The sequence below is a fragment of the Anabrus simplex genome, chromosome 9 (assembly GCF_040414725.1).
Source record: "Anabrus simplex isolate iqAnaSimp1 chromosome 9, ASM4041472v1, whole genome shotgun sequence".
Taxonomy (NCBI): domain Eukaryota; kingdom Metazoa; phylum Arthropoda; class Insecta; order Orthoptera; family Tettigoniidae; genus Anabrus; species Anabrus simplex.
This window is the reverse complement of record NC_090273.1, coordinates 53,709,526-53,729,950: the sequence shown is the minus strand read 5'-3', so window position 1 is coordinate 53,729,950 and position 20,425 is coordinate 53,709,526. Positions and strand designations below refer to the sequence as shown.

The following is a 20,425-nucleotide window of genomic DNA, read 5'->3' as shown; positions in this document are numbered from 1 at the left end:
AAGAGAGAGAGATGAACAACCTGGAAAACATCCACATCGTTCTTGATAAACTGGAAAACGATGAAGAGAATCTCAACGAAAACGAGCATAAAAACATCTTATACGAGAATATTAGCAAATACTTACAATGGGTAGACATGAAACAGACTAGACGAACAAGAGATATAATCAAACACGACATCGCAGAAGCACAGCCCAATCTCCCTCCTCCCTCACATGTTATTTTAGATGACGATAAAACTCTACTTCCCTTCTCTCCAGAGCTTACCATGAACTGTCAAACTGTATCACATTGTTACTTCACCAGGTCGCGCTCAAAGACAGACCCTCTAGGCAGCGCAGAATAAACATCATTTCCAAACAAGAACGAGAGGCAAGATGTCCTATTCTGATGACCTCCATTTTTATCAAAGGAGTCTCCAAAGAACTTTTATTTGTGCTTATTGTCATATTGTTTTTTCTTTTCAGTTCTTTATTTATACAGCTGAAGAGGACCACTAAGTGGTCGAAACATGTCCTGTAAGTTTTAATTTTATTCAATTTTGCCTGAGGCAGTAATAAAGTATCAATTAGGTGGTTATTTATACTTACTTCTTTATGGGAGAAGTTACGAGATACGCCATTTGTATTTCACCATTCTTTGCACTCCTCCTTATCCTCCAGAAGAGTAGTTATGTAACAATCTGGAGATCCACTATTTCTCCCTCCTCCACAGACAAAGGTTATATTATACATTTTGGATGTGATATTGATCAACTACATACATGTTCTCTAATCGTTCAATGAAATTTTGTTTCCCGAAATTACGTAGCGATATCTAGCAGTTTCCTTACATTTATTCTTTGAAGAAAGAAAAATGCTGACATTGTAAGTGGGCCCCATCCTCCAAATACTTGCTTCTGTTTATTATTGGTCATGCTGAGATGACTGTTCATGGTATGAATAGGAACCATCATGCAAATGTTTGGTACTAGCTAAGTAGATATATTATCTGGATGCAGATTCATGGTAATCAACTCAAAACAAGAATGTGATGTTGTCTTTGCTATTATCAGGTTACCTACTGATCCTCTCAGAAGACATTTCAGCTTTTAAATCATAATCCTTTACTGAATAAAAATGACCATAAACTGCATATGAGAATTCTTCCATACAAAATCTGGACAATATTTATATAAACTGATAATATAATGTATGGACATTGTGTGACTTCTACCTTCACATTCTAAACTATAATCCGCAATGATACCCTTTATATTCTGTAGATTAAACCTCTACATTCTCTTCTTAATAAGGAGGTGATTTGTATTAAAAATCATTTTCCCACACATTCTATGACATGCATTGTAGAATAAAACTGCCATTATCTATATGAAAATGTATGAGTATTGTTTATGTATCCAATGTATTTCTTCTCAGGGTGTTAGAATTTAATAATATTCAAAAGATGCAACTACTATATTACCAAAACATGTTCTGTAGTAGAAATTACTTATCTAATTAAGTATGCTTATACTAAAAAATTAAAAGGCATAATATAGATTGGAATGCTCTAGAAGCTGATATATAACTGTATGATATTATGGAAATAGATTATAAAAATAATAGCACAAACTCTGTAACAAAAGCACATGCTTGCTGGGAAACAGTGCCATCAGAGCCATCTCTCGATATGAACTATACACTACGCTTGCCATTGCAGTCTGTAGTTTGAATGAAAACTGGTATGCATTTCTTATGCCACTTAAGATAGATAATAAATTACTTGACGTGTAATTCAATATAATTATAATTTTACGGATTTAAATTTATTTGTTCAGGTTTTTATTCTTAATAATTATTTTAAATGATTTATGTGGAAAATAGTTATACCGCTGAAATCAGTAGTCTTTTCTGAAGCTTATAGCCATGCGTGTAGGGGACAATGCATCCGCCTATCACCCAGTGGCCCCGGGTTTGAATCCTGGCTGAGTCAGGGGTTTTTAATTGTAAATGATTAATATCCCTGGCCTGAGGACTGGGTGTTTGTGTCATCCTTAACCTTCCTTTCCTCACGTTGAACACTCTACACTTCCGCAATTACACTTACACGCAGGTCCCTATCATATGGTGAAAGTAGTGGCAAAAGATCTACAGAGGTCAACGCCACGAACAAATATCTTTTTGTTTTTTCTTTTAATAATTTGTTTTGCAACATTGTTGGAGGTAACATCAGGAGCTTGGAGAGAACAAACTACCTCACACTCCGAAATGATGTGTTCAGTTACAACCTTGGTAATACTCAGCTCTGCACAATTAATTTGACTAGAATATGCAACCATAAATGAGCCTAGCATTACTTGTGCCAAATTCCTCTCTTCTTTCATATCTGATCTCCCTTGATCATCTCTTCTCTTCTAACTCCTACAGGATTAGATTTCAGGTGACTACAAAGTCTTTCATTTTCCCATTCTATGCCTTTTCCTTTGTCCAGTAGATAACTTTATTCCTCAATAGTTGGGACCTTTTCCTATAAATAGTGTTAAGAGGAGTTGATAATTCTGTTGTGTTGGGACCTTAATACAACTATACCACCAACACCATCAGGACCTGGTGTTATTGTCCTTCAGAAGATACATGTACATGAGATCATTTAACATTTGGGACAGTAAAACAGTCCTGCTGTCCCCAACAGATCTGAAGCCCGATTCAGTGACAGAATCTATGAGGACTGGTAACAATCATGGGGTTGTTTTTAACTTCACAGACTGCCATCGTTCAATGTATTCCACCACAAATTCTCACTGTTAATCTGTACATATGGTTACAATTTAAGTCTAATGTTATCATATTACTTTTTATTACGACATTGTTATTCTTTTAACAACTTTAATCATTTAAGCACAGGGCCCTGACCTAGTCTTTGTACATTAACAGCTGATAATGTTCGCTATGCTGAACGAAACATGTCCCATTATTTAAGACACCTCATGATTATTTTATAATTCAATGAGTGTTTTGTATTGTATTGAGTAGGTGGTTGTAAATAAAAAGATTTTATAATTTTAATATATCATCCTCAATACGGTTCTATTATGAGATTAATTACATGTAAGTTGCCAAGGTTGTAACTGAACACATCATTTCAGAGAGCGAGGCAGTTTGTTCTCTCCAAGCTCCTAATGTTACCTCCAGCAATGTTTGCAAAACAAATTATACTACAAGCTTCAGGAAAGACTGCTGATTTCAGTAGTGTAAGTATTTTCCACATAAACCAATTAAAATAATTATTAAGAATAAAAACCTGAACAAGTAAATCTAAATCCGTAAAATCATGCATTGAAATTTTCACTAAACGGCCATGTTTTTGTTTCTTCAGTCAATAAAATAATGTCTGCGGGAAAAATGTAGAAAATCTTCTAACTTAACTTTTTTTTATCTGAAATATGTTTCCATGGGTCTTTTAGTTTTCCTGGATAATGGCCCAGAAAGTGGCCACACAAATGTCACTACCAGAGATCGATCGGGTCGCACGTGTCGACATATGTCAGCGTTGCCAATCCGTGCTCAGAGGTAAGCGACACTACCATCTGTCACTTTGCCATTTCCATATCTGACAACAGCACAGTTTTCCTCACCCACCTAATTCAGTGGCCGCAGGTTTAGCTTTATAACCGTATGGTTCGAGCAGAATAAAAATTGGAAAGAAACACAATCTCTCATGACATGACTTGACATTGAAGGCTATAATACTTATATTGCCCTCTCAATACTAAAAATACTTCTGAAACTCAAAGAAACAAATTCTTGTTTAAAAGACAGGCTCTTTGACTTGGCATAAATCCAGAACACCTCATCTATTACCTATTGTTGAGGGATGGGTGCAAGCATGAATCTTAAGAGCTGAAGTTTTCATGGTCTGTTAGACTACTATCATGTTCTTCATCCAGGTTGGATTGGGGCCTCAATTTATGTTCTTTATGAACACATTGCAGGCGCTTCAAATACATTTCAATATTCTTTATCAAGGCAGCCAAAATCAACAAAATGAGCCTAGCATATAACATGGTTTTTACTTGAATGAACTCGACAAAGATTTTGGACAAGACAGTTCTTCGGCTAACACCAAGCGAGTTGACTATGCAGTATCGGTCGTTTAGCTATAAGCTAACATCAGGAAAATGGTGCTTTATATCCCCACGATCAGCAGCCCTCAAAATCTTTGCCTGTGCTTTCCCATAATCATCCCAGGCAAATTAATTAAGTCCATGACTGGTACCTTCGAAGTCCTATCCAAGCACTGTCGTAAACCTGTATTAAGTTAGTGTGATGTTAAATGGTAGCAGGGAAAACAAAAACAAGCTATGGCTATAAATAACTTATTAACTGCTTCTATAAACAAATAACAAATAAATTTAAATCAAAGTGTCACAGGCATTCCATTTTTCTTTAAATCTGAGAATTGGTAGCCTACTTGATCTACTAATCATACTTACATTTCTGTATTTCTTGGGAATCTGAAGGAAGATTTTGAATGACCTTGCTGTCTGAAATTATTACAATTGTACATAGTACAAATACTCCTACTTCCAACCATATCAATTTCATAACTGTATCATAAACAAGCTGATATATTAAATCACTTTCAGGAGAACTTCACAAATGTAAATCAGCTGATCTCTAAGTCCTAATTACCAACTCAAACCAAGAGGGGGTTGCTAGTGAGTGCTGTCTCATGTGCTAATGAAGGAGTTTCCACGGCCATATTAATAATAAGCTATTTCATTATGGTTTCAAAACTATGAAGTCCCACAGATAAGGTAGCTGGAAAAAAGAGAAACCTTCTTGCATTTAACCAACTATTAATAGCATTATTACAAAGGAAAAGATGTACTGTATGTATGTCTAGGAACACTATGAAAGGTACCCCACCCACTTTTGCAGATAAAATGAAAAGCATTAACAAACAATTCTCGAGTAATTAGGGGAGAAGTACAATTTCTGATGATGACGCTTGTTGTTTAAAGGGGCCTACATCGAAGGTCATTGGCCCCAGTACAATTTCTAACACAGCACAATAGAATCAAGGAAGAGTAGAATCAAAACAAGAGCTGTCATTTGACATTGTGGTAACTGTCAGAAGAGAGTTAAGCATTCAATTGAAATTATCCTGTACCTGGCTCAAAACTCTGAGATCTCTTGCCACCTATTTATCAAGGTCGACATAAATACTGGCTCTTCTGACACTGTGTCCCATATTTCCCAATGAAGATCTTATTTTGATGTTCAACATGGCAACTATCATGGTATATCCCTGTTGTCTATAGCTAGCAAATTTCTTCCTAAGATTCTACTTAGCCCTCTCCAGGTTGTCTGCGAGAATCTTGTTCTTAAGTCTCTATGTGGTTTCTGTGCCTTGAGAGGCACAACTGACATGATGATCTGTGCATGGCAAATACAAGAAGAATGCTGAAAAAAATAGCAATTAGTGTTTAATGATCTGGAAAAGGTCTTTGATTCTCTCCCAAGGCCTGTTATGTGGGCAGTGTTGAGAAACATTGGTTGACCTGAACGCTTTGTTTGAGCACTTCATGCTGGAATATCTGATCAGGTTCTCTATCAGAAAACGATCTCTGATTATTTTCCTATCACACGTGGATTGAAGCAAGGGTATGTACTTGCCCCAATGCTCTTTGCTCTGCACATGGCTAGCCATGCTTTGTGATACATCCTGTAACAACACCTCCGGCCTAGATAGATATCTTCAACTTGACGAGACATTGTTCACATTGCTTAACTTGCAAAACTACGATAACCAAGCTGCAGTATGCTGATGACACTGCATCACCTGCTGTTACACGTGATGAGCAGCAGCAGTCAGTCAGCAGTTCACTAAAGATTATTAGGCCTCATCAGAAAAAAAAGAAAAAGAAAAAATGCTTGCCCAACCTGCCCCAGGGACTAGCCTTGCAGAGTTCAATGCGTCTATCTCAGATGTTTCCGGCACCTTGGCTAAATGGTCAGCATAGTCTCCTTCAGTTCAGATGATTCCTGGTCGGGTCATAGATTTTAACCTTAAAAAATGGTTAATTCCCTTGGCTCGAGGACTGGGTGTTGTGCTGTCCCCAACATCCCTGCAACTCACACACCACACTATCCTCCACCACAAGAACACTCAGTTTCCTAATACACTGCAGATGCTGCCTACCCTCACTGGAGGGTCTGCCTCACAATAACTTCACACGGCTAGAAATAGCCACAATAAATTATTAATATCTCAGACATTACTCTTTAACAGATGGAACACTTTTCATACCCTGAGAGCATCTTGTCTAAACTACACTGACTTAGCAAATGTCATGGGATAGTCACCTAATAGCGTGAGGCCTCCTCTGACCCTGCGAACTGCAGTGAGACGCCATGGAAGTGAGTCGACAAGTCCCTGGTAGCCTTCTGGACGCAGCTGACACCAAATCATTTGCAGAGCAGCCGCCAATGCTGGTCTGTTCATGGGTGCAGGATCCATGGCACGGAGCCTGTGTTCCAGGACATTCCAGATATGCTCGATAGGGTTCATATCGGGGCTCCTGGGTGGCCATGGTACTTGTTGGACCTCCAATGCACATTCCTGGAACCATTCCCGGGCAACGTGGGAGCGATGTGGCGAAGCGTTATCATCTTCAAACACCGCAGAACCGTCTGGGTGTTGGAAGGCCAAAAATGGGTGGAGATGGTCTCCGAGCAGCTCAACATACCGCGTACCATTCAAAGTCTCTTTCAGAACAATGAGGGGGCCCATTCCTTACCAGAAAAATGCGCCCCAGACCATAACAGAGACACCAGCGCCTTGGACCACACCTTCGAGGCAGGCGGGATCCATCGCTTCATGTGGTCTGCGCCATACACGGTGCCTCCCATTGGCAGGGTGCAGTTAAAATCGTGATTCGTCTGACCATATCACGTTACACCATTGTTCCAGTGTCCATCCCTGGTGACGGCGACAAATGCGCGTCGTCGTGCCCGATGACGTTGGGTTAACAGTGGCACCCGTGTGCGGCGCCGGCTTCCATACCCCATAGAACTCATGTTCCTACGGATTGTCCACTGGGAGACATGTCTAACATGGAATGTGTTTAATTGAGCCGTGATTTGTTGCATGATTGCCCATCTGTCACTATTGACAATCCGTCTCAGATGTCGCCGGTCACAGTCATCGAGGGTGGCTGGACGGCCGGTCATTCGTCTGTTGTGGACGGTGATACCCACATTCAATCATTCATGATACACCCTGGACACGGCTGATCGTGTGAAACCGAATTCCCGCACCACTTCCGAAATCGCACTTCCCATCCGTCGGGCACCGACCACCATACCCCGTTCTAACGGTGTCAGCTCACGACGACGTTCCATGTTACACCTGTCACATGCACAGCCACTGCTCACAAGGTCTCCTATACAACTGCCGCTGGCAGAGGGGACATGTGGTGCGCAGACAACAAATCTGCGCATCAGTGCTCTGCTATCCCATGACATTTGCTCAGTCAGTGTATGTACCTCAGAAGAGGATGTAGAAAACCAACGCTTTGCTGCCCACTTGACATTTGGTCAGCTATCCAATTGGGTCTTTAGGAATAAAAACCGAAGAGTTCAAGCCAAACTCGATGCATAAAGCAGTCATCATCTCAACATTTCTCTATGGATGTGGAAACATGGACCCTGTACCACTGAAACATCAATAAACTTGAGCATTTTCAACAACAGAAACTTTGTTCCATCTTAAATATCAAAAAGCGGAACAATGTCTCCAGTCTTGTCCTTCTTGCATGCATAAACAGTGTAGAAGCCTGTATCACTGGTCATCGGCTTTGATGGACTGGGCATGTCTGCTGTACGAGCAACACCAGGCTTCCTCGTCAACTTCTGTTATGGTGAACTTTCCTCACACACAAGACTCTGTGGTGCCCCTTTGAAGCATTATAAAGACCAGCTTAAACAAACCATGCAGGTCAAAAACATCAACTCTCAAACTTGGGAGACACTTGCCAAGGATCGTTTGCTTTGGTGCCGAATCACCTCTACTGTTGTTCAACTGTTTGAGCAAGAGCATCACAGGCATGCAGAGGCTAAATGATAGATTTACATACTACATCAGATGCACTTTGTCTTCCCCTCCTCTTCTTCTTTTTCTACCGCTTTCTTCCACATTTGTGGGGTTGCAGGTGCGAACTGTGTCGCACATGTGGATTTGGCCCTGTTTTACGGCCGGATGCCCTTTCTGACACCAACCCTATGTGGAGGGATGTAATCACTATTGCATGTTTCTGTTGTGGTTAGTATTGTAGTGTGTTGTATGAATTTGAAGAGGAAAGTGTTAGGACAAATACCCAGTCCCCGGACCAGAAGAATTAATCAGAGGCAATTAAAATCCCCAACTCGGCTGGGAATCGAACCAGGGACCCTCTGAACCGAAGGCCTCAATGCTGACCATTCAGCCAATCAGTTGGACAGCTTTGTCCTCCCCCATCTCCCATCAATAGATTGCAATCTGTATGGGCACATGTTTCATGCTATAATTAGCTTCTTCAGTCATCGGAAGCTCAAACAGGAATAAGTGCAAGTGGACTGTAAGCAGCAGAAACTGTATACTCAAAAATGAGTAACAGCTGACAATGATTAGGGCTTGCAGTACTATATCCCTCAGATTCTTCATCTGAATAATCTTCACTGGCTGCCGATGCTGTATTTACATGATCATTGCCACCATCATCATCATCAGCAGCAGCAGCAGCAGCAGCAGCACCCTCGTCTTTGTTGTTAACATTCTCATGGATTTGGCAAATATCTTGCCCAGAAAGTGGCATATGGCTCATTCCTAGCGAATTGCGTCAAATTCCAAAACTCAACATTAAGATTATCATCCTAGTTGTTGACTCATTCTTGAGCGTCATGTCCTCACACACTTATTATGATCATGATGTAACTGGTTGGCTATCCCTTACAATTCTCATCCCTGTCAATGAACACAGAAGGGGTTCTTTCATGATCAGCTGCATTCTTATATTATACCTTAAAATAAGGAATAATACAGTATTTCAGGGTAGGACAGCAAGATAGCAATATACTTACAAAAGTCTAATACAGTTCCAGAACAAAGTGTACATTTGAGACATGTACATCTGGTTTGAAATATTTCTCTGTTCCATAGCCTTCAAGCCACACTCTTATCCAGCATACATAGCAGACGCTATCATTTTAGATCTACAAGAGTTAGCCTAAAGACGTAAATTCTAAATAATGAAAAATACCACTTTCATTTGTCTTGTGAACAAGAGAAACTGCCCTGAAATGTTTTTGACAGATCTACATTACAATTTCTGACCTAAAAAAAAGCTTTGCCATTGAAAGTGCAATTATTATGCTAAGAGCACCATTTCAGTTTTTGGAATCATTCATATGAGTCTTGAAAAGACAAAGTCTCTTCTTATAGTACGGTTGCTTCATGTAGAACATCATCACTCTGATAGCAACTGCTGAACTCCAAAGTGTACTGTACAAACCAGTCATCAGAGGTCCTTGTGAACTACTACAGAGGACTTTTGTTGCAGCTCACGAACAGAGATCAGTGACAGAACAATCTGGTGCAATCACATCTGGTGCAGTCATCGGTTTTATGGAGTGATGAGTCACAGTGTATGCTGTGACACTCAGATGGATGTGTGTGGACCTGTCGGATGCACGGTGAACTGTGTTTACCTGAGTGACGTACGGCGACAGTGAAATTTGGTGGAGGTGGTGTGGTGGTCCAGGGCTATTTCTCGTGGTTTGGGCTTGGACCATTAGTTCTGGTCCATGGTACAACTAATGCAAAACATTTTAGACAACAACATGCTTCCCACACTGTGGTAACAGTTTGGAATCAGACCTTTCCTGTATTAGGATAATAATGTTATGGCCCAAAAAGCAAAGACTACCGCATTGATGTACAAAGAAAATCAGGTGAGTGATAGACTGGCCTGCTCAAAAACCTGACCTGAACCCCATCGAACATCTTTGGAACGAAATAGAGCATCAGTTGTGCACCAGATCAAATTGTCCAAGAACAACTATTTACCATACTTCAGGAAGAATGGAAACAACTACATCTTCAGTGTACCAGAACTTAGCAGAACATCTTCCGCAAACATTTTAACGCTATAAGAGCAGCAAAAGGAGGCCCTACACATTACTAGTTACAAGGCTGGCATTTTGGAATGAACAGCAAGGGGTCTCGGGACTTTTGGCCACATATAGTAGTGTAGAATTCTATGAATCCTATAGGTAGGCTGAAGTGAGATTAAAAATAATAGGAAATGGCTTAATTTATGAGTGTAACAAACAATGAATAATCACTTTCAAACTAGCAGCAGCTGTACAACTAAAATCAGGAACTTTTGATGCAAGTATAAAATTTTACACCAAGTTCCATTTCTTGTGAGATATAGTGCTTACAGCGCACTGTCTTTTGGCATGGGCAAGAAAAAAATCTGTTACTTTCATTAAAATCTGTTACTGTGTTTACCTCAATCTCACCCATGGCTTTGATGATGTCAAAGTGACTCCGATATGAACTATGCTAGTTATGCCATTCCTTATACAGCCAGTCCCCGTTGTGAATGGTGTGAAAATGTCACTCATAGGATCGGTTGGTGTGTGTATTTCAGTGGGTTTGGTAGACTGATATGTAACAGTACCTTCTGGCTCAATAAGGAAGCAATGGGAAACTACTTCACACCTCATTTCCCTAGAGCACCTCTTTAGTGACACCTGGGACAGGTGATGGCAGAGCTGCTGACGATCCAACCAGCCTTCAGGATGAAGAATCAACCTGCATAAAATTTTTGGGATTTTTTCTCTTCTTTCCAAATCATATCCACTTATTGTTTAAAACTTATACAGTCAAAAACGAAGGCATTTATGCCAGAGCACTGCTACTTCTTCGTTGAGTATAGTACCTAACAAAGTTTGCAAGCTTTTTACATTCCTAACAACTTAGTCAACATTTAATTTTGTTTCCTCATTCGATACAGGATGTGTACAGCAAAACTGATGTGCATTAGAAAAGTCTTTGCTGAGGTGGTAATAACTATCAGCACTTCCAATTTGTAGCACATGCATTTTTTTTTTCTCACAGTGAATAGGACATTCTACTGAAGCTTCAGTTCCCATTCTAACTTAGCACTGTCAGCACATCCATCTACTTTCCTTACCATAGACTTTTCTAATACAATGTAACTTACTATCTACTGTTTTTCTTTAATCTTACAAATATATCCAGTTCTAGCGTAGTTCAAACATTCTCCTATTATTTTATGATAAAAATGACTAAGATAGAGAAATAAAATAATAAACTATCTACAAAATCTGATATTAAGGAAGTAGACTGTAAGAATGGATTACAGAAGGAGAAACAGATAATACAAAATAAAATCAAACTCCAAGCCAGGAGATGCAGGAAAGGGAAGCAATACACTCTACAAACTTACAAAATCAATCAGATGTTAGTCTACTGAGAATGTCTGCATTCATATGTCAAAAGTAAAACTAATAGTCACAAAATCATATAACAACTGCAGACATCAAGCACACTCATTGCACAGAAAATATTTAATTTTTATAACAAGGAGAAATATAAATCAGAGGGTCACTCTTCTGCTTTACAGAACATATGTCCCATACTAAATAATTTAAATTCAAACTGGAAGCATAAGAACTGAAAATATACTAAATGTTTTATACATCTTCTCTTTTTCAGTACCCTTAGAGGATAAAATTTTAAAAAATCGCAGTGTGTATATAGCCTTTACTGAAGTTGGACCAAGTTTTCTAAGGGGCAATCCGCCAGAAACTTGAGACTCTTTTCATATGATAAACGTCAAAAAACTTCATTGCCCCATCATGATTTGCCTATGTCTGGAGAGACTGATATAAACAATTTACTCATCATTTCCTCTGTCCTAAATGATATTAAAGTCAAGAAAACTTTATTAATCATAATGTAAGTATCTTAAGATATTAATTATTCTGAAGATGGATCTGCCACCCTGAGTATCCATCACCCAGAATTTAACACATATTAAGCATTTTATTAAATATATTTTATTTACTTTTTATAAACAGGTCTCCCTAATAATAATAATAATAATATAATAATAATAATAATAATAATAATAATATTTTTTTTTTAATGTCCCTTCCATTACAATAGAATTTACAAAATGTGGGATGATAGAATTTTGGCCCACATGAATTTCTTAACAATGAAAATATCCTCCAAAAATCTACATTTCCTATCATATTCAACTGGGAAGCAACATTACCACTGTCTGGGTCCATGCTGAGTACTAAGTGGTCCCACCTAAGAGCCTTGGGGCTCAGAGTTCGATTCCCGACTGGGTGATGCGACGTTAATCGTAAATGGTTCATTACTTTGGCTCACGGATTAGGTGTTAGTGCAACTCGCACATCACATAACATATAACCATCCTCCACCACAAAATAACACAGTGTTTCCCCACACACAGCAAATACCACCCACCCTGCCTTACAAGGGCTGCATCCAGCTGTTTTAGCCGCACAAAATTACATTATATATCCCCATTCACAGCCCTCCTACAAGAAACTTCAAGTTGGTAAGCGATATTGTCATGAGCAAGATATTTCCTAGTTCACTACATCAAGAAACTCGGTATTGAAGGTGTCGAGATGAACTTGCTACAACATCCCATGTCTATTTAAAAGTCAAAGTAGACTGCAAATTGATAACTGTTGTAGTACTGAAGCAAAATGTGAACAATAATCGTAACATTTCTGTGCAATCAGTGATTCTCATTCTGCAAATGAAAAATAGGATATAACAGACAGAAAGACACACACGCACACATGAAACTTAAAAGAATAAGAAAAGCCTCAAGAGGTAATTAGGAGAAAAGTAATCTGAATTCATAACCTTTCCAAGAGTAAGTAAAAAGAATAAAAAATATAAATTAAATATTTACCAGCAGAAATTAAGAACTTTTGTTTCTTTTTAATGCTATCTCTGATGAAAACTAAATATAATTGATGAGAATGAAAACATATTTCAAACACCTGAAGTATCATATTTTAACAACAAATGTACCTTTCCATTTTTAAATGTGAAGTATTGTGATGATGATTTTTTTGAGGAATGGGAGTAGAAATGAAAAGAATGTTGTTTACTGTCCAACAACACATTTAGAAATATAAATTTAGATCAGAAAATTTTGGGAATGCATTTGCTTCAGTAAAGATATGCATTCTACTTCATTAAATAGTAGCTACCAAAAACTGCCACAGTCAGGCAGCACATTAATGAACAAATAGCAAGATAAACATGTATAATTGCATTTAAAATAATTTTACACTGGATTACCACTTGTAAAATTAATTGCTTTTTGGGTTAAGAACAAAATATAAATATGTTGGGATATTTTATAGTGAATTATATTTTGTCTGGGTGTCATGAGTTATATTTCTGGGGAGCCTGATAATTTAAATCTGAACTGCACGTGTATTTCTCTTGTGATTGTACTTATTATATACTGGCTTTCTGAGGCAGATATTAACTCCCAATACATAATAGCCTGTAACATAGATTTTATAACCAAGATCAGAGAAAACAATATGCTGAAGAAATTGTTTTAGTGCAAAGTGTACCCTTGAATAAACATAGTATATCAGCACTCTTATTTCAATCAGTTTATAGCAAAGTTTGCCATAGACTGATGGTCAAAATTAATACTATGTAAAAATGTATCCAAATTCACTGTAAATATCACCTACAGAAAAGACTAAAGCAGAATGTAACGAATAATAACAATACATTCTCATCTACCATGTTGCAGACATTTTGATTTGATACTATTTAGGCTGCCTGCATGTCAATTTTGATGTTCCCTTTTACACTATCCGATGGGAGAGAAACCAAAACTCTGTTGTGCAACCTATGGATGAATTTTTAATTAATTCTGACAGAAAAACACTAAATGTGTCACTAGAGATCTTTTATGTGCCAAAATCTTGAGAGACAGTCTCGAATTGACTTTTTTCCATCTTTCAAAAAAGACTGAATACAGTAGCTTTTCTGAGTTAAAATCTATAATCTTGGAATCCAGAGACTATCACTGATCTATAGAGTGAAAATAACAGTGATCTCTTCAACCTAAACTCTTTGTCACAGTTGAGTCATTGAGCCGACGCACACAGACACAAACCCTAAAAACAAACTTTACGAACATCTAAATCAGTTAAGAGGCTTGAAGATCCAAAATTCTAATAAAACCAGCAATAATTCTTTAGTGTTTTTCTCAATATTTTGTCCTTTTTTCTGGAAAGATATGAAATGGTTATTCCTTGCAAAACCTTAGAGGAAAAACTTTAATACAGATTTTTTAAATAACCAAGCCATGAAAGTTCTCAACAGGGTGTATGAAACTTTTATAACAAAGTCCAACAATGTTCTATTTAATAAAACGGTCGTAAATTTAAGGCGAGAAAAATTATAAAGTCCATTTGCTACTCTTTGTAACTGGACCACAACTGATTACAACTACTGAAAAGAAAAGTTATTTTATAATCGTTTCATAAATATTTTCCTTAAGTTTAAAGACAATCTATTTTGAAAAGAATGTTTATAAGATATAGACAGCAGTCTGAAATATTATTCCACTCTCAATCTCTGTTTGAAACGCATATGGAAATTTTGGAAACTGGTAAATAAATACAAAGTGTTAGAAAAATTCATCTTAGCAGGCAAAAAAAAAAAGTATTTTGAGTTGAGTTAACAGTTGCAAATAAATAAATTAAATAAATAAATAAATAAATAAATAAATAAATAAATAAATAAAATAAGTAAATAAATAATTGTTACAAAACAAAGAAATGAAAGAAGAAAGAGGAAATTCCTGAATAAAGAAAAAGCCAAATGCACTAAAAACTTGGTGCAAAATTTCTGGAAGTGGAATAGTGTCTTAAAACCAACCTGGACTACTTAAACCAGAAGCACTGGATCCTATAAAGAGGAAAACAGTTACAGTAAGTCACATAACCAATCATTGTCATAATATTTATGAAGTAAAATAATAATTATTATTATTATTATGGTAGGTAATTCATTGTCAGATTTTTTCATTTAACAGTTTCCAGCTATTAACTATGTAAAATTAAAAAAAGAAGGAAGTAAATATTGTATGAGCTAAGAACAATGATATAATGGAACTAACAGATGAACGTATGGTACAGTAATTTTCTGTTTAATCAGATGATAAACTGTATTATCTTTAATTGTTCTCATAGTTATTTACTTTATCCAGTCTATTATCTGTTTCTTCAATAAATGCCCAGGTGAAACAGAACTGATTACAGAAGCATATACATTTAGTAATTACAATGATAATATGCTTGCTATACTGAGGAAAAAGTAACTAAAATGAAGATGACAAAATGATTGAATGCACATAGCATGTGCAGTATCCAAATAACTGATAAACCCTGGATCTCCATTCGAATCAAAATAAGAAGTAGATTAGATTAGCAGATATGAGTAACTGTTGTATGTTACAGTGGAAGCCATTTCTTTCCAGTTTCAACTCAGTTAATCTACAGGATGACCCAAAAATCCATTAACATTTGAAGAGGCAATACTTCACGGAATATTGGAGTTAGAGAGGTAATAATTGACACACATGACTGGCATGACATGGGGTTTTATTGACACCAAAATAAAGTACACAAAATGACCTACAAATGGTGCTAGACAACAACACATTGGGTATGAACAGCCACAGATGCTTGACATGACATGGGGTTTTATTGACACCAACAACAAGTGCACAAACAGGCCAACAGATGGCGCTGGACACCAACACGTCAGTGATGCCGCATGAGACCCGTTTACTGTATAAAAGGAGTTGTCGTGCGAGAGGGAGTCAGATGCGCGTCCTGAGGATCGTTTCCTGAGCAGTCACATTCGTCATGCTTGGCCTGCCCGGTTCCCAAACTCAATTCGTGTGATTATTGGTTGTGGGATTACCTGAATTCGCAAGTCTACCGCGATCGTCTGACCTCATTAGGGATGCTAAAAGACAACACCCTACAGTAATTTCTCTCCATACCTACAGATATGCTGTATAGTGCTGTTCACAACATTGTCCCTCGACAACAGGTACTGTTGATGAATGACGCCTGACATACTGAGCATGTGTTAACACTGTCTTTGCTAAACCTTGATTGTTATGCTAATTATTGCTTGTGTATCATATAAAATGCCATGTTTTCGTCATTTTGTGTACATTATTTTGGTGTCAATAAAACCCCATGTCTTGCCAATCATATGTGTCAATCATTACCTCTCTACCTCTAATATTCCATTAAGTAGTGCCCTGTCAAATGTTAACAGACTTTTGAGTCACCATGTATAACTGTTAGGCTCTTCAGTCTATCAAAACTAATTTAAGACTTTTTTTTTTTTAGAAACTACTGAAAAAAGAAAACATTCAACAACAGATTATACCTGAGAAAAATAAATTATAAATATGGGAATAATATGGGAAGCTAGGAAGAGGATTGGAACATACCAAGATAAACACTCATTCACAATAAAAATGTGCCATCAAAAACTGATCACGCGAGTACACACAGTATAGTCATAGGCTGACATGTCTCATTTGTGTTCTAATTTTATTTTTTCTTGTCGGGTGTAATCTGTTGTTGAATGTCCGACTCATTGGCTGAATGGTCAGTGTTAAGGCCTTCAGTTCAGACGGTCCCCGGATTCGAATCCTGGCCGATCGGTGATTTTAATCGCCTCCGATTAATTCTTCTGGCTTGGTGACTGGGTGTTTGTGTTTGTCCCAGCACTTTCATCTTCATATTCAGACAACACACTATACTACCAACCACCACAGAAACACGCAATAGTGATTACATCCATCCATATAGGGTTGGTGTCAGGAAGGGCATCCAGCCCTAAAACATGGCCAAATCCCCATGTGCAACACAGTTCGCATCTGCGACCCCATAGATGTGGAAAAAAAGAAGAAGAACTGTTTTTGAAGGTTTTCTTTTTCAGGCATTTTCTATTTTAAAAAATTATTTTATCATAAATTGGTTTCAACATACTGCCAATAGCCTACCAGTTATAGATTAACTGTTGTATGGATTCTGTGAAAGCATGTCCGTCAACAAAACAACATAATAATGTGGTAGCAGTCATAGTCACAGAGTGTTATCTCAGGAATATCCATGGTCCTCATGGTGACTGACGGTTTTTCTAGAATTAGTTCTCATCCATAGCTTTTCAGTTATTTATGTTACCAGTACATCGAATACTACTCTAGTAAGCAGAGTTCAGAACTGAAATGGCTGAAGCATAATAAATGTGATGAATGACAAACAGCAAAGCTTTTAACTAAATCATTCCACAACATGTTCAAGTACAGGACATTTCTTATTAAATGCTAGCCCTCCAAACCAATACATTCAGAAAATTCTTCCAGTGGGTAAAAGAATTTGAATTGACTGGAAAGTTCCAAAACCGCTTTTGGTTTGTGGAAAAGATGATCAGTGTCATTCTCTGTTGTATAAATAAATCAATGAATTCTTAAATACTGAAAATATGCCTTAATATAACATTAATCCAATAAGCAATTTAAAATGTCACTTTGTGTATAATTCAATGTAAAATTTAGGTAGAGAAAAGTAAAGAAACTATGATATTCTCAGCTTGGTGCCTTTGGGAACAAGTAGGATGTCTTGGTAGGATAAGAACAAAGAAGCACTTTATTTACGGTATTTCAACAGACATACATAGTGATTATAAGAAACAGAAACAAAACAAGTATAAGAATATAAATCAACAATAAAATGGTAAGCTAGGAAGGAGGATTGGAACATGCCAAGATGAACACTCATTCACAAAAAAAATGTGTGCACCATGAACGAATCAGGCGAATACAATGGAAGTTGCCACACAGTATCGTCACAGGCCAATGTGTCCCATTTTATTTAATGCCAACTGCTTGCCCAGAAGTACCATTAGTGGGTGTACATGTCCCTCCCTCATTTATGGATCCAAGACACACTGAATAAGACCTTACTAACAGTGTGAGCCACTGAGCTGAACAAACACCAGCATGCACCAACAGCACATTCGACAAGTCTTTGACGAGATAAACGAGAGAAAAATTGGATGTTTAGGCGCAATGGTCGCCACTTGAACAATTCTCACTACACTGTATGCCGGTGCTGGATGCAGTGAAAATGTGAACATACACAAACGTCGCTGTGCACCATCTACAGGGTCTCTCATATAATCTAAGACCGAACGCACAGTGTTTGTATTCTGCGCTACGGCAGCTGCCTCGGCCGAACTTATGTCGCACTCCACTGTCCTGCTTTAAGCACGTATACAATGTTATATGAAATCTTAGCTTCTAAAAGATACTGGAAGTGTCGTCCTTCCTGGGTTAAACAGGCATTGTATCTGGTAACCACATTCTGGCTGACGTGAATGAGTTCTGCCACTGTAATGTTTCCGATTTCATTCGTAATGTTTTCTTTCAGTTCCTCCAATGTGTGAAGATTTGTTCGATACATTTTTTCTTTCAGTTTACCCCACAAGTAAAACAACTTACACTGTCAGATCTGGAGGACGAGGGGAAAATAGATCATCACTGATCACTGATCATTCTGTCTGCAAACACTTCCGAGATTGTAAGAAGGGACTCTTCTGCTGTACGAGCAGGGGCTGAATCCTGTTGAAATAACCCACACAATTTTTCTTTTTCCATTAACTGATGGAAGAACAGAATCAAAATGTCATCTTGGTACCTCTCTGCATTTACTGTAGTCTCGAAAAAATAGGCCCAATTATTTGTCTTGCACTAACAGCACACTGAACACCAATCTTCCTATCATAATGAGGGAATTCATAAACACCATTAGGATTTTCTGCACACCAATAGCAAAAGTTTTGACTGTTCACACAACCATTAAGATGAAACCAGAACTTTTACATACAAAAATACAGTGTTGCAATGATAACTGTCTCACCATGTCAACAGCTGATATTAAGACTAGCGACTGATACTTGCCAGTTATTTAAAGTTAAAAATTTCATTGTTCCGTATTGAAGAATATCACAATTAAAACTGAAATAATTGATGCTTGCCAGGTCGAACAGGTGCAGGCTGCTTGCAAGGTCAAGAACTACGCGTGCTTCCCACATTGCAGCTTACGTAGCCGAAAGTAAAAGCACCGCTTCGACAGTCTCCGTTTGTATGAGGGACCCTGTAGAGCTATGTCATGGCAGGTGGGGATATGCCTATGTCCACCATTACTGTATCCAGGCAGCTAGCAGAGCAGGATTTGTCATCACGGCATGTTACAAAGTCAACCATTATGACATGAACATTGCAGAGCTTGTTTGAACTAGGAATGGGCATCATGGCAAATTGAGGATTGCCAACGAGTGGTGTCCAGTGACAATCACCATTCCGTCTGCATAGAGTCAACTGCCAAATTTGAGCCTGGAGAGTCCTCACCGGCGCAACAGGTGACATGGTTTGAGGAGGTGAACTCGAAGGATGAAAGCTATGTAGCCGAAAGAGTCCTTGACCTTCAGCTACCTGGGATATGAAGAAGAGGAAGGCCTAAGAACAGCTGGGCTCAACAGATGAAGTGACATCAACAACAGCAACAGTAAATTTACAGCTGCACTGATGTTGAAACACAAGCAGCTGCCAACAACAAAGCACAACTTCGTTCCACTAACCCTGGAGGATCTGCAGCAGCAGCAGCAGCAGCAGCAGCAGCAGCCTCCGTAACGAGGACATCATCAATGAAGTACAGTGATTACAAAGCAAGGAAATACGATGTACTAGGTGCCTGTACAGTAATTTATAACATTTATTTACATGTGTAAATTGTGGAGTATGCTAGTGCTTCAAAAACTTGACTTTCAAAGGGTAAGGATTTTACCTATGAAACAGTTATCAAATGTGGTTTGCTAGAGCCAGGAATGTACGTAGACAGGATCATCCATTTTATAGATTTTGTAAGTACTGTACTGCAGTAGCCACATTTGTTTGACTAGAGCAGAGGTTTCCAAAGGTTGTTATATATAAATGACCATTTACACCACTTACGTGGCACCCACTAAGCAACATTAATTACAAAGCGAATAGACATTATACAAATAAGAATTACAAAGTAATGGTTATTATTATTATTATTATTATTATTATTCTTCTTCTTCTTCTTCTTCTTCTTCTTCTTCTTCTTCTTCTCTTCTTCTTCTTCCTTCTTCTCTTCTTCTTCTTCTTCTTTCTTCTTCTTCTTCTTCTTCTTCTTCTTCTTCTCTTCTTCTTCTTCTTCTTCTTCTTCTTCTTCT

The 20,425-nt window shown here is 37.9% G+C and overlaps 1 protein-coding gene across 1 annotated transcript in view; it reads right to left on the bottom strand.

Moving 5' to 3' along the window:
• Positions 1-19,868, bottom strand: part of LOC137502155 (CUGBP Elav-like family member 1) — an 85,022-nt gene extending 65,154 nt beyond the window's left edge. The window contains exons 1-2 of the mRNA XM_068229145.1: positions 19,808-19,868; positions 15,017-15,046 (exon numbers count right to left, since the gene is read on the bottom strand). Coding sequence (XP_068085246.1) covers positions 15,017-15,046; positions 19,808-19,868 — 91 coding nt within the window. The remainder of the gene's footprint in view (positions 1-15,016; positions 15,047-19,807) is intronic.
• Positions 19,869-20,425: the final 557 nt, after the last annotated feature.